Here is a 14,495-nt window from a genome sequence, read left to right on the forward strand (position 1 = left end):
CATGCTATTTACTAAATATCCTGGATATATTTTTTACTCACATTTTTTAATAGAGCACTTTGTAGCTATAACTAAGTGCTGTGCTTGAGATCGAACATAAAACGCAATCAATAATAAATATGTGCTATTTAAAATATATTTGCATTTGGTTCAGATTTATAAACCATTTGTAGTCTCTGCTTGCATGGACTATAATAAATTCTTCATTCACCACAATAGCTGAGGTGACGAGGAGAATGTCCCCTGAAATATTTCCAATATTCAGCAGGTGGACATCCTCTTTTCACCTCCAGAGACTAACAGCGTGTAAGGACACAGCATGTTCCAGCAACAAAATGATTTCACGAGAGGATTTGTCCAACAATTTTCACTGCCAGTGAAGTTAATGCACGATCTATTTGTTCAGCTGTGCTTTTCATTATGGCATTAGCAAACTTCGACATTGAATCTTTACCTTGCAGGTTCTTTGTTGACATTTGCCGCTCTGGCGCTCAAGTCTTATCTTTTTCAAGGTGATGAGATCAAAGTGTATATTCACTGGGCGGCTAAACCCAACTGAGCTGCCACTCCCAATCCACCAGCAATCTGCAACTGCACTTTTCAAATGAGTAAGATCAACCGGCAAAGAAAATGTATGATGTGAATTTCACAGCCACTGACTGTACATGACCCATAAATTAGGAAAATATTTCCATCTCAAGTTGAAAACAGACTGACTTCATATTGATATCCTTATTTAGTGATTCTAATGGAGAAGCTGCATAAGACGTGATCAAACCACAAAACGCTTCAGTGAGTCAAAAGAAGAAGACGAAGCAGTCTGAATTGCATCAAGGGAACCTGAATGAACATTCAGGGGAGGAGGAGACAGGCAACAGATTGTTCAACATATGTAAACAGGCCGTTTGAAAGTGACTGCGTAACATGCGTGTAAACATACCGGGAGAACCAGGAAAAGTTTTCATGAGAGAGCCATAATTTCTCAAAAAAGGGTGTGTTTTACAATAGGACCTCCGGATTTGGATCTGCTTTTGTTTTTGCTTCAGTTTTTTTTTCCTTCCCCGACAAATTGGATGTGTGATATAGCAACGGTGGATCCACCTGCGTTGAGAAGTTAGCTTTAAATTCCCTATTTTCAATGCCTTGTGGGTAGATTTGATCAAAGCTGTTTATTGCTGAAAAATATACAAATTTATTTGTGAAAATGGTGACACCAACCATTTTGGTGATACTCCAGCAAAAACACTCTTCTCTGTTTCTGCTGATGTGCCTTTTTCCAATGACAATCTTTTATATACAAATGATTTTTTTTTTTTAAATAATTTAAAAAAAGTCTACACAGCCCTATTCAAATGCATTGTTTGTGTTGTATAAAAACAAATAAGATCAAGATATATTTCTTTCAAAAACTTTTCCAAAGATGAATGTAACCTACAACCTGTATAACTCGTAAACACATATTATCCCACGTGTTTCAAAGATTTTGTAATGGTTTAATGAAACCAATGTTGAACATTTTGGCCATAATTCCAAAAGGTTTGATTGGCATGGCACAGGCACAACAACACCATACCCATCGAAAAACAAGGTGCTGCTGTTCCTCAGTTGGAAATTAGACAAGGTGGAGGGAATAATGGGCACTTAAAAATAGCAGTGAGTGCAAAACAAAAACCCTCAGGACTCTACTAGAAAGCAACCTAAATGACAGGAAAAGATTACTAGAACATCTGAGCTTCATTTGGGGTTAATCAAACGCACGTATACTTTAATATTACTGTTGAATACCGCGAAAGCCTTGCATGTTATTACTGTGTTGCTGTGATATTCCAAGAAATTGCTGTGATATTCCAGGCCTTTTTGTAATATCACAGGGTTTTTTGATTGCCGGATTGTACTATAAGATGACAGTTAAATACTCTCAAATCCAAGGATGCTGTAGTTTATACAGGTATTCATTGGGTTATTACAAGGAAACACAAGAAATTACTGTAAAATAATACTGCTAATTATTGTGAAATGCTGGTAACTTTTTTTTTTACAGTGTGCACTTTAACTGCCCGTGCTCTAAGTATTGTGTATAGTTAACGCCTCTGAACGTTTACAATTTTGAAGCTGCGTGTAATCACACACTTTTTTTTTTTTTGCCCATGAACATTTCCCATGTATTAGAGAGCTGATGTTCGCCATATTGTTTCCCAACTTAACCACATCTATTCAAAAAATGTTGGTGATGGAATTTAACTTTATGTCTGTTTTAAATGCTTTCTGGTAAATTGTAACATAAACCTTCTCTTTTTGAATGAATGGCAGGCTTGCTCCACGTGGTAAACCCCGAGGTTACATACTGTATGTAGATGTAGAAGTCTTTTGGTCATAAACCTTGACGATGCCACGTTCGTGACCTGCTGAATGTTATAAAGGGGGGAGCCTCTTCACTTTAGGAATTCTGCCATCATCCAGCTGTCTGTTGTGGTCTTCCACTACATTCCTACTTTTAAACACACATTTGCTCTCATGAGTCTGATAAAGTTACTGTTACTGGATGTGAGGCAATTCTGACTAACACACTGTAACGTTTTGGTAGAAACATTGAAACTTGCACAAAATATGACCAAGCAACATTTATTTTAAATGTTTTTTATTACAGTAAAGATCCCTGTCCTGCACCAATGCCAAGGCTGTATTGCACAAGGGTCAAAATTCAACTTTCAGAGAGAGAAGAAAAACCCGGCAGTGTTTCCATGTGCCACGTGCGCACGTGAGCCTTCTGCGAAGGGGTTAAAGTTACTCATAGTAAAAAATCATCTCAAGTGGGGAGCTCCGCCTCTGGATTGTTGAGTCTGCTGCGGCTCACAAATCACACCACTTCAAATCCCGCCTTCCTAACTGCAGGCCCCCCTGCACCCCATCGGTCCCACCCACCAGCATTGAAATGGGTCTCGTGTTGTTGCCAAACATTGCAGAGTGAGCGCAGGACCATCTCTTTCGTCAGCATCACATATCACGTCACTTTGCTCTGTTGAGATTCGAAATTAGAATTAGTCCAAAAGTAGACTTTTGTGCATGTGCAGTGTGCGTGGAAGCCATGGAACCGCTCCATATGTTGGTGGCATTTCTAATCTACTCTCAAATTCAAACAAGTAAGTTCAAATTAATTTCTCTTTTTTTTATAACAAATTTCAAACTCTTCTGTTTGTTAGGATTCATAATATTTTAAATGTATATATATATATATATATATATATATATATATATATATATATATATATATATATATAGATGATGAGGTGAAGGGGGAGGGAGAGGGGGAGGGCTGTCGGGACTCGCTTTCCCAGAATGTAGGTCAATCGTTCCCACTCTTTTTCTTCACCGTGATGAAAATATTATTAGCCTCGCAAGTTTCCTTGATTTATTAGTATCAACAAATAAACCGGCATGCTATCAGTCTATTCCATCATTTTTGTTTCAATGGTCTTTAAATGTGATCTGCTTTTCGTTTATTGGCACTCAGGTTCTGCAGCTAGTCAGCTTCTATGAGTGGGAGAGGACAGTAAGCCATTCGTAAAGTGGAAGTGGACCCCACTTGCCTTTTGTTGAACTCATAAAATCCACATTGGGAATAATTTGGATGCAGTATTGTGTTAGTCCAACATGATGCAACATGAAGACTGGTTGGTTTCTTCGTGTCACATCCAAAAGGCCGACCCCCCTAGTTGCCTCCTTTTTTAAAATCTTGAAATGAATATGAATGGAATTCCTCCCGCCCACCCTCCAATACAAACACTGTCTCAGTTTTGGTCACACATGGTCAGACTTGTTCCCAGAACCTGCTGGTTCTGAGAAAAAGTGAGTTGTAAAACGTGTTCAAACTGGCAATCAATTTAATTACATGCAGCCTACCTGAAAACTTGACCTTAAGATAATATATGTGCAAAGAAGCCTAAATCCGATATGGCTTTATTTTTTGTCATTCATTTCCCTTCAGTAAGTCAAGTCCTCACATGTTTGTTTTTTTATGTGTGTACTTGTGTTTAATGCCCTTACCAGAAAAGTCCACACAGTGTTTGTTGTAGGACGTGTTTCTCGCAAGTGACTGATCAGTAAATTACAGCAGAATTTGGCAGCACATTTCTTCTCCCAATATTGGTTTATTTCCCCGTCAATAAGGCCAGCAATGAGATTATGTTGTCTTTCGAGGTCTGAACTTTAAGCTCAGTGGATAAATAATGTGCATCCGTGGTGGGAAGTAACAAAGTACAAATACTTTGTTACTGTACTTATAGATTTTTCAAGTATCTCTACTTGAGTATATATTTTTCAGACGACTTTTTACTTTTACTCCCTGCATTTGAAACGATACATTGTACACTTTATTTTGTCCGAATAGGATTGTTACTTATCTTAAAGTCTTGGCCTTTTGTCAGTATTTGATTGTTTCTTATTGATATTTTTCCAGGTAAACAGTAGTATTTGAACACACATGAAAGCACAATTTCAAGTTTCATAGCTTTTAGACATAAACTAGATTCAGAGATATGGCTAAATGCTTAAGAACTTAAGCATACAGATTTTTCCACAACAGCCCGTCCAAAGGCACCAGATGTTTGTCTTGTGATTTACAGTTCTGAAAGATATCCAGAGCAATAAAGAGTCAAATTCTTCCAAGTCACGTTTCCATTCAACGTGGAACAAAATCAAACATATGTAAAGATTTCACTATATTACCAATGTGTTCATTTCATCTTTTGTATAGCACGCTATTACCAATTTGGCGCTGGGGGGTTCACCGCAAAGCCCCGACCGAAACAGGTGTCTCATTTGGATTTCAAGCCCTCAAGGCTTGTCGTGCCTTTTCATAAATGGTCTGTGCAATGCACTGAACAGTTGGTGTGGTGCTTTCAGTTCAGTGGCTCCATTATAGATGGAGGTTAGTGGGGCAACCTATTTCTTCATCAGATGACTCGTTTGGCACAGGGACCTTACGCTACAGAAAGTGACATTCTTTTTGTAATTTGTTAATTATTATTATTATTAATAATTATTTTTGACTTGGTGGTGTTTAGACAAGTATTGACATGTATGACTCACCAGGTAAGTTATTGCCCAACTCTGGCAGCTCTGTGCTAAACATTGAGACATCGGTTCATTACTGACACTTATACTCACACCTGTGTACAATCGTCAATTAATTTACAATGCAGGTCTAAGGAAAGTGCGAGGAAGCCAGAAAACCTACACATTTTTGTTTACAGGAATCATGAACCTGTCATGGATGAATTAGCATAAATTGACATTTGGATTCTATCTGTGTGCAGCAGGTGCACTGACGACATGCGGAAGCAAACATTTCCCATGTGGGAATGGGAGATGTATCACAGCCAAGTGGATGTGTGACGGCACAGATGACTGCGGAGATGGCACGGACGAGCTTCCTGATAATTGCTGTAAGTATGAAAATACATAGACGTAGGTTCCATAATCCCTCAGTGTGATGATTTATAACATCTCAAACACTGGATTGTTTTTGTGTGCGTCTTCCAGTGGCCAAAACATGTCGACCAACAGACTTCAGTTGCGCCGACCGCTTTCACCAGTGCATACCGAGCACTTGGCGCTGTGATGGGAAAGCAGACTGTGAAAATGGAGCTGATGAAGAGCACTGTGGTGAGGAATCTGCACACAGTATAGACACACACTGAATTGGACATGAGGACACGTGTGGGACAGATGACTAAAGCAGTGGTTCTTAACCTGGGTTCGATCAAACTCCAGGGGTTCGGTGGAGGTCAAGACACATATCTGACTCAAATGATTTGTGATGATATGCCCCCGCTTGGCTATCATTAACTGCAGTGAATTTGGAGCAGTCAGTTGTCGACTTGTGGCTGTTGTGATGGTACATTGTGTGATTTATTTATTATTGTAATCTTTTCATATTAACAAAGTCAAGCACAAAAAAAAAAAGTGGTCGGAACGGAATGTACGGTGTTTTACAGGGTTCAATTCTGGGGCCTCTGCTGTTTTTATTTATCTGCTGCCACTAAGTTCCTAACCTTGCTCTCACAAGATGTATTCTTGCGGTATTTGTGAGTTCACAAACTCCCAAGAATCCATCTTGTACTCTTTCCATTGATTTCCACCAATATGAACCACTGGTGGTTCGGACCAATCACAGAGCAACATTGTAATTGGGGGCGGAATATGCAGCTGTGACGAAAACAAGAAGCGCCGAAGCTGTGGGAAGAAACAAACCAAACATGGCGACACCGGTGGACAAATGTGTGGACGCTGCAAGGAATTCTGTTTTCGCTGAATTAGTCTCTTGTATTCGCATATCAACATTGCAAAACCAACAACATAAACTCAACGCCATGATATCAGCGAGTCACAACAGTCGCATGCAGGAAAAAGTTCCCCACGGGGAAAATAAAAGTATATCGTATCGTATCGTATCGTATGTCAGTGACGACATTTTCATCCTTTGCCGTGATTGGTTGGAACAAAAGTTTCACGATTCTGCTTTGTCCAATCAGCTCGAAGTGTTGTACAGCATGCCCCGCCTTTCCCGAGCAAATAGATTGTGGAGAACTCCCTCGAGTGAAGTTCTATCTTAAGAAAACAGCAGTGGTGGTTTTAACACAACCTCACAGATGGGAGATGACTACTCTACAAGTTGAGCCATGCCACCCCCAATATGGAGTTGAGTGATAGGAGTCATAGTCCTAACTGCATTATTTGAAATGCCAAGTTGAGCAATTCTAGTCCAGTACAGCTAGCTATCTAGCACAATTAAAGCAACACTTCCTTAAGATACCTGGGGATGGGGAATACAAGAACACGCTTTCTGAACTAAAGGTGAAGAGAGCCAGATTCGATAGAAAGGCTGCTCTTCCTGTTCATTTTGTTTAGCAGTAAACCCAAGCCAAGAGACCTGAGTGCAAATCTGATATTGGCAAACACTACTATTCAGAAATCTGTGACTGTGGAGCAATTGTTTTCTTTGAGGTGACCCAATGCTTCTGCCCAGTCGTGGCAAGTAACAAAGTATTTGTACTTCATTAGTGTACTTTCAAGTACTTGTGGTTTGAGTCATTATTTATGACTTTTTACTTTCACTTCAACAGATGAAAACGGATATCTATATTTTTTTACATACTGGTACATAAAGTGAAGCAAAGTCAAAATGTTGATCAGATGTTGACTCAATACTTACACTCTCACCACAGCCTTTAAAAAAAAACTTCTATAAAGAATATGCCATACTTTCGCCCCCTCTGTTTATGTTCATTTAATGGCGCAATTCCTCTGTGTCTGACAAGGTTGACTTCTACGATCTCTCTTTGATCACTGGCTTCTTCACTGTGTCTCGTGTCTCTTAGAACCCAAAAACTGCACAAACGCAGAATTCCGCTGCACAAACGGCCAGTGTGTGTCCACCTCCTTTGTGTGTGACGAGGAAGCAGACTGCGATGACGGCAGTGACGAGGCCTCCTGTCCGCCGGTTACGTGCAGCAGTGTTTCTTTCCAGTGCAATAACAGCGTTTGCATTCCGCGTCTGTGGGCTTGCGACGGCGATGCCGACTGCGCAGACGGCTCGGACGAGTGGGTCCACAACTGTGGTACGTCGGCACGTGCCTCTACTCCAGCTCACCGCTGCTCTCCCCTGGAATTCCACTGTGGTAGTGGGGAGTGCATTCACGGGAACTGGAGGTGCGATGGAGGAGCTGACTGCCTTGATCGATCAGATGAAGCCGACTGTGGTATGTGTGATTGTTTGTTTCAAATGCTGCTTTACTCTTTTGACGTGTATAGCCGTCAATGGCAGCGAACGGCTTCAGAACTGGGATATCAACAGAATGCCTGTCTGATTGCATCTCTCTAGTCCGTCCCACTTGCCGTCCTGATGAGTTTCAATGTGATGATGGCACTTGCATTCATGGAAGCCACCAATGCAATTATCGGAATGACTGCAGAGACACGAGTGATGAGAGAGGCTGCGTCAATGGTACGAAGCGACTCCGCTGCAGCCAATTTGGCCACACTTTAACTTCCCTTTTGCTGATGTTGTTTTATTTCTGTATGCACAGCAAGTGAATGTGACGGCATGAGCAGATTTAAGTGTCGCAGCGGGGAGTGTATCAGCATGGATAAAGTCTGTAATAAGGAACGGGATTGTCAGGATTGGTCAGATGAGCCTCTGAGGGAATGTGGTGAGTACTGAGATCCTCATTCATAACAACTCAGGATAACTAATACCGACGGTGTCGACCTGTTATGTCCTCAGAAAGATCATTGTAAAGCTTTTCTGTCTTCAGGTTTCAATGAATGTCTCTTCAACAATGGAGGCTGCTCTCATATCTGCAACAACCTGAAAATTGGTTTTGAGTGTCTTTGTCCCACTGGATATCAACTGACCAACAAAAATTACTGTGAAGGTAAAAATAAAATAAAAAATACACCATTGACGCCTCAACAAAGGAGAATTTCATGCGGTTTTCATTTTTCATCAGATATTGATGAGTGCCTCATCCCAGACACCTGCAGCCAGATCTGCATTAACCAGATGGGCAGCTACAAATGCGAGTGTGAAGAAGGTTACCAGGTTGACCCCTCAACCAAAGCCTGCAAGGCCATTGGTAAAAAAACAACTCTCCATCTTCTCTCAATGAATATTAACTGTACAACATATAGAGTTTTGCATGACTAAAGCATCCACTGTCATCTTGTAGGTACAATTGCCTACCTTTTTTTCACCAATCGCCATGAAGTCAGAAAAATGACCTTGGACAAAAGTGAGTACACGCAGGTCATTCCTCGTCTGAAGAACGTTGTGGCTTTGGACATGAACATGGCCACGAAAGAAATCTACTGGTCAGATATATCGCAAAAGAAGATTTACAGGTGAGGGAGATTTGATCTTTCTTTTTTTTATATTTAAGTTGACCCGGTGGGATAATGGGTCAGGGGTTTAGGTTTTATTTTTATTTTTTTCACTTCGATTCCAGAGCACAAATGGATTCAGCGGAAGACTCTTCTCACCACACTGTACTGATTTCTAATGACATCGACGCACCTGAGGGTATTGCCTTCGACTGGATCCATCGCAACCTGTATTGGACAGATAGCATCCGCGGCACTATCTCTGTGGCAACTGCTGATGGCAACCGTCGTAAGACTCTCTTCTCCCACGGCTTATCTAAACCCAGAGCAATTGTGGTCGACCCTTACAGCAAGTAAGCTACCCTCCGATACCAACTTGACAGATGGTTCTCATTTCAATGTGTTGATTGCAATAATTTGTGCATGTGTTTGTACGGCCAGCTTTGTTTACTGGACTGACTGGGGGAATCCTGCTAAAATTGAAAAAGGCGGTCTGAATGGAGGTGACCGCATCGCTCTGGTTACTGACAACATTGTGTGGCCCAATGGAATAACACTCGGTACGCCCAACCTTCCGGTTCCTCTGTACTTTCTTGTCTGTATTTGAAGCATGACGGACTGACCTGTTTCCCCAACTGCTCACATTCCCTAGACCTGTTGAACCAGCGGCTCTACTGGGTGGACTCAAAGTTACACAGCCTGTCCAGTATCGACGTGCAGGGTGGGGGGCGGCACACCCTCATTATTGATGAGCACAAGCTCACACACCCGTTGGGACTCACCGTGTTTGAGGTACTGTACTTATTTACAGCCAGATCAAAATGGATCCATACATGTTGTGTCTATAGTGTTGTCATGCATATCTTCACTTCAGGAAAGAGTGTTCTGGACAGACGTCAGTAACAGTGCCATCCTCAGTGCTAACAGACTGACTGGCGAAGACATCATTCCAGTGGCAGAGCACCTGACATCTCCAGAGGACATTATTCTGTATCATAACCTTAAACAGCCTGCGGGTATGTGAGAACTTTTGGCATTACTGTTTGTGATGATCACTTAGTCATCAGCTTTGGCTGATAAAGCTTTGCATTAGTGTGGTAGATTAGACCTATGGATGGGTGAAGATTTAGCATTTAAAAAAATATCTACAAAGCTCCATTAATTACAAAATAATCTGCCAACTAATTTTGCAGGGAGAGACTGGTGTCAGGTGTCTAATGGTGGCTGTGAATTCATGTGCCTGGGAGCACCACAAGTGGGCAGACATCCCCCTAAATACACCTGTGTCTGTCCTGATAACATGATGCTAGCAAGGGATATGAGGAGATGTGTGCCAGGTATGTCAATTACCAAATATCTGCCCTAAATTCCATTTACAGTTGATTATGATATTCCAGTCATTCACTGACTCTTAATTTTATTCATCAGAAGTGCCAACACCTGCAGCTTCCGTGCATCCCCAGATTCCAACCACCAACCAGCCCCCACTGTCCACAGTCCCACCCAAATCCCACACCTCCATTTTTCCCATTACAAGCACAAGACTTGTGATCGCGCCAATACCAAGCACCTCAAGGCCTCTGGTCAGAACCACCACACCTGAATTTAAGACCATTTCACCACAGCCAGCGAAACCTAAAGCCCCCCAGACCACTACTCAAACGCCAGTCACCTCTCAAGGTAAAAGCCAGATTGGTGAAAGCCATTTTCAAATCATTCATAGGCAAAACATATCAATTATGACAGTATATGTACATGAAATGTACCAGTAAACAAAGACCCCAGAGACTACTTAACGATTTGAGTTGGTGAATAAAATCATGTATGTAAATGCTAATTTCTGGCTACAGCATCTGCATCAGTGATAGAAAATAGATGGAAGGTTATCTGATTATGTCCATTTCTTCTTCAGACATTCACCATGAGTTTGCTGGGGTGCGACCTACGACATCTTCCAGCACCCCAATTGCTTTGTACATTGTCTTACCTCTGGGTGAGTAGCTTTAGTCACAGAAAGCAATATTGCTATGCTAACCCATTGTAGCAAACTTGACTCTGTATCTTTGTGTAGCAATCACTTGTATGCTTGCTTTCGCTGGCGTACTGCTATGGAAGAACTACAAGCTAAAGAACACCAACACGATCCACTTTGACAACCCCGTATATCAAAAAACTACGGAGGACCAAGTGCACATTTGGAGGAACCACAGCTCTGATGGGTATTCCTACCCAAAAGTAAGTATATGGGATGGTTTTAGCCACTCATTATTTACTGTACATCAGGGCTATTATAGTTTTTTAATTTTGATTTTAGTTAGTTTTTTTTTTTTTAGTTTTTGTTTCTTAAATGTAGTTAGTTTTAATTAGTTTCCAGGGTGGTTCTGTTAGTTTTTATTAGTTTAGTTATTTAAAAAAATGCTTAGTTTTAGTTAGTTTCAGCATTAGTTTTCATCTTCTTTTTTTTTCCTTTTTCTTTTTTTTAAAGTGTATTGTGCACAGAAGTGGCAAATCCAGGTCCAGAAAATAAAAACCTTGCCACAGTTTGGCTTTAGCCATTGATGCTCCCTAGCAGGTAAACGAGCATCATGGGACCTAGCCAAGGAGCTAGCTAGCTAGCACCTGGGGTTAAAGCTAAACTATGAGAGGGTTTTTGCTTTCTGGACCTGGATTTGCCACCTCTGCTTGTGCGCAAAATTTATTAAACACCATGGTAATATGAAAAAAGTAACAAATTTCTTACCTAGAATTTCATTGTCGCCTCGGAGCGACGTCATCTGAAGGTGCTTTTCTATTGGCTGCTGCTAGATGACGTCACTTCTGTATGACACGTTCAATTATTTCCTTATCCATCCTTATTTCGGTTAAATAAATATGCTTAAAATCTTATTTAAAATCATCCCCAAAGGCTCATGCATTAAATTAATTACCAACGACTAAAACAAAGGACATTTTTGTTATAATTAATTTTAGTTAGTTTTGTAGACATAAAATTTAGTTTCAGTTAATTTAAAAAATTTTTTAAAGCATTTTTGATTTTATTTTATTTCGTTAATGAATTTTTTTTTTTAATTTTAGTTTTTGTTTTTTGGTTAACTAAAATAACCTTGCTTTACATAGACTTTGCATTAGTAATTTTTTACAGCCCAAGTCGATCAAATTAAATTTTGAGTCCTTACTGTGGCCATCTTGAAGTCACATGCCAAGAAGTAAAATACAGGAGATTTTGCGACATCACAGCTGATACTTTCTATACGGCAGCAGCTTTCACACTCTATGTTAACGCAAAATGCAGTAAATGAGCCGAAACAGTACTGTGCAATGGAAAGATATTTTCCAAAAGACAACTATATAAAAGAGCATTCACTGCTATTACTTTGTTTTTATTGAGACAAGTTTAGTAATATTGCCAGTTAATTTGTTTTCTGCGGTTTAAATTTGCTGTACATACAATACGTGCATTTATGTCTGATAATATTCTTTGTCTTATCAGAAACAGGTTGTGAGCTTGGATGAAGAGGCGGACAACCCAACATTCACTGAAAACTAGCTAAACCTCACATGGCATGTGGGATGGAATTCAAAGGCATTATCAGTCAACTATATCTTTACACAGCAACAAAAACCTCGAAGAAATTCAGGTTCAATTCATTTCGGTCATTTTCATTTTTGTTGTGTTTTTTTCTATGGATACTTTATACTGTAAACATTTTACTGAACTCATCTAACCAGGCTCTCCCAGAGCCCTAAATATAGTTTTATTGGGTTAACATGGTCAATGATGCTACTATGTTACAGTATTATAATATTTCCATTTTTCAGAGGGGAAAAAAAATGAATTTTTGCTTTGACTATGAAAGTAGAAGTGGAGACTATCAGGTTAGCATAGCCTTATTTAGCTCATCTTACCTGGTTAGCCTACAAGTTCCTTCTATAAAGTTTTCTCGAAATGAAATATTCAATTAGATATAGCAGAGAGAGAGTCAATTGTTTTTACTACAGTCTACTCTTCAAGAAGAAGAACAACAACAACTGACTGTAAAATAAGATAGTTACTAAAGTGGACCTTCAAGACAACATAGCTTAAGCTGTATTTTTTAAATATATTTTTTCTATGACAGGCTTAAGTATGTGACACGTTATTCTGTCTATTTACATGTGGATTGAAGCAGCCCTTTAAGCTACTAAATTCAATGCAAGTTATGCACTTTATGATCAAAGTCCCGCTTGAAATGTACCAAAATCTTTCATTTTAAAGTGTACTGTTTATAGCTTCTTAGTGAAATATGAATGAACTAATGATTGTTTCTCAAAATGTTTGTGTATTCACTCTCTTCTTGAATCAGAAACAAGATGGTTTTATTCGAAACCAAGCCAAGAAGCCGTGTGGACTGTTCGTCCAAACTACTTTGCCTCATATCTTTATGTGTAATTATTATACCAGCAATCACCTCAGTATTGATGGAAAATAATCACTTTTCAAGTGCCAGGACCTCAGGTAATGCTGCAGAAATGGCAGGGTTTCGCTTGTCAGCTACATGTTGCTCCTTTCTTCTGATCTTTTTATTGGAGCGACTTGCTTCAATTTCAACTTGTGTCTGGAGATGACCGATGCATTCCTCAGAATAGCTTTGATGCAATCACGTGTGACCAGTGGCGACCAGCCTAAAGCGCTGTACTATAACACTTGTATATTTATAGCCTCCCTTAGGGGAACTTATAGCATTCCTGACGGAAGGAAAACACGTGCCTCAGCACAGTCTTTTGGCGCTCCTGGTCTTTGTATTGTGAGTGAATGGTGCTTTTTATTGTTGCCCAAAAGGCCATGTTGCTGTTATTGTACTGGAGAGGATTTGTACAAAATCATTGGCTATGTACCGTGACTGACTTGTTACTTACTATACCGTTGTGATGTTCACGGTTATTGGACTTCCAGGTGGAAGATACAGAATCTCAATTGTTCTTCTTGGTGTAAATAAATGTAGTTTTTTTTTTTACATTCACCTGCTAGCAGTCCAGGTTATATCTATGTAAATAGGGTGTTCATGAATGTAAATATTTGTTGTGTTTTTAAGAAATGGTACCTGTTCTGCAACCTTTGTTGTCAACATTTGCTGTATATAAATAAATACCTCTATTTATTACAGAACCTCTTTGGACTCTTGTATTTGTATTTAGTGTACAGTATACAGTTTTCAGATTTCAGCTCTTTGTTACCCACAGCTAAATATAGTGTTGATTTGCTTTATCTTGCAAATTATATATATATATATATATATATATACGCTAACCAAACCCAGAAGACAGGTGAGCCGTGATTGGTCTATTTTCTCAGTCGACAGCAAGTGAAAAATGTTTTTTATTGGTATTAATTGTACATGAAAAAAACCGTTATAAAATTAATTCTGGTGAAAATATTAACTTTTTACTGCTGAAAATGTCTCAATGAGTCAAGTATCCCTTTAAAGAAAGAAGCAAAAAAACTTGATTGGGAGATCCTTTGGCATGCAGCAAGGTGATGACCAAAAACACATTAAAAAAATCAACAGTGGAATTCATCAGGGGCAAGAAGTGCAAGATTTTAAACTCATCCATTCAATCTTTAGACTTCAAGTTCA

General features: G+C 39.7%; 1 protein-coding gene across 1 annotated transcript; it reads left to right on the forward strand.

Moving 5' to 3' along the window:
- Window positions 1-2,934: 2,934 nt before the first annotated feature.
- ldlra (low density lipoprotein receptor a) lies at window positions 2,935-14,026 on the forward strand. Its single transcript, XM_077557596.1, has 18 exons — window positions 2,935-3,140; window positions 5,316-5,444; window positions 5,542-5,664; window positions 7,380-7,760; window positions 7,883-8,005; window positions 8,088-8,210; window positions 8,316-8,435; window positions 8,511-8,636; window positions 8,730-8,901; window positions 9,006-9,233; window positions 9,322-9,440; window positions 9,533-9,672; window positions 9,755-9,896; window positions 10,074-10,217; window positions 10,309-10,560; window positions 10,793-10,873; window positions 10,952-11,115; window positions 12,371-14,026. The coding sequence occupies exons 1-18, from the start codon at window positions 3,086-3,088 to the stop codon at window positions 12,425-12,427; spliced, it is 2,679 nt and encodes an 892-aa protein (XP_077413722.1). The 5' UTR covers window positions 2,935-3,085; the 3' UTR covers window positions 12,428-14,026.
- The last annotated feature ends 469 nt before the right edge of the window (window positions 14,027-14,495 follow it).

Source organism: Vanacampus margaritifer, chromosome 2 (genome assembly GCF_051991255.1).
Source record: "Vanacampus margaritifer isolate UIUO_Vmar chromosome 2, RoL_Vmar_1.0, whole genome shotgun sequence".
In the NCBI taxonomy this organism is placed as follows: domain Eukaryota; kingdom Metazoa; phylum Chordata; class Actinopteri; order Syngnathiformes; family Syngnathidae; genus Vanacampus; species Vanacampus margaritifer.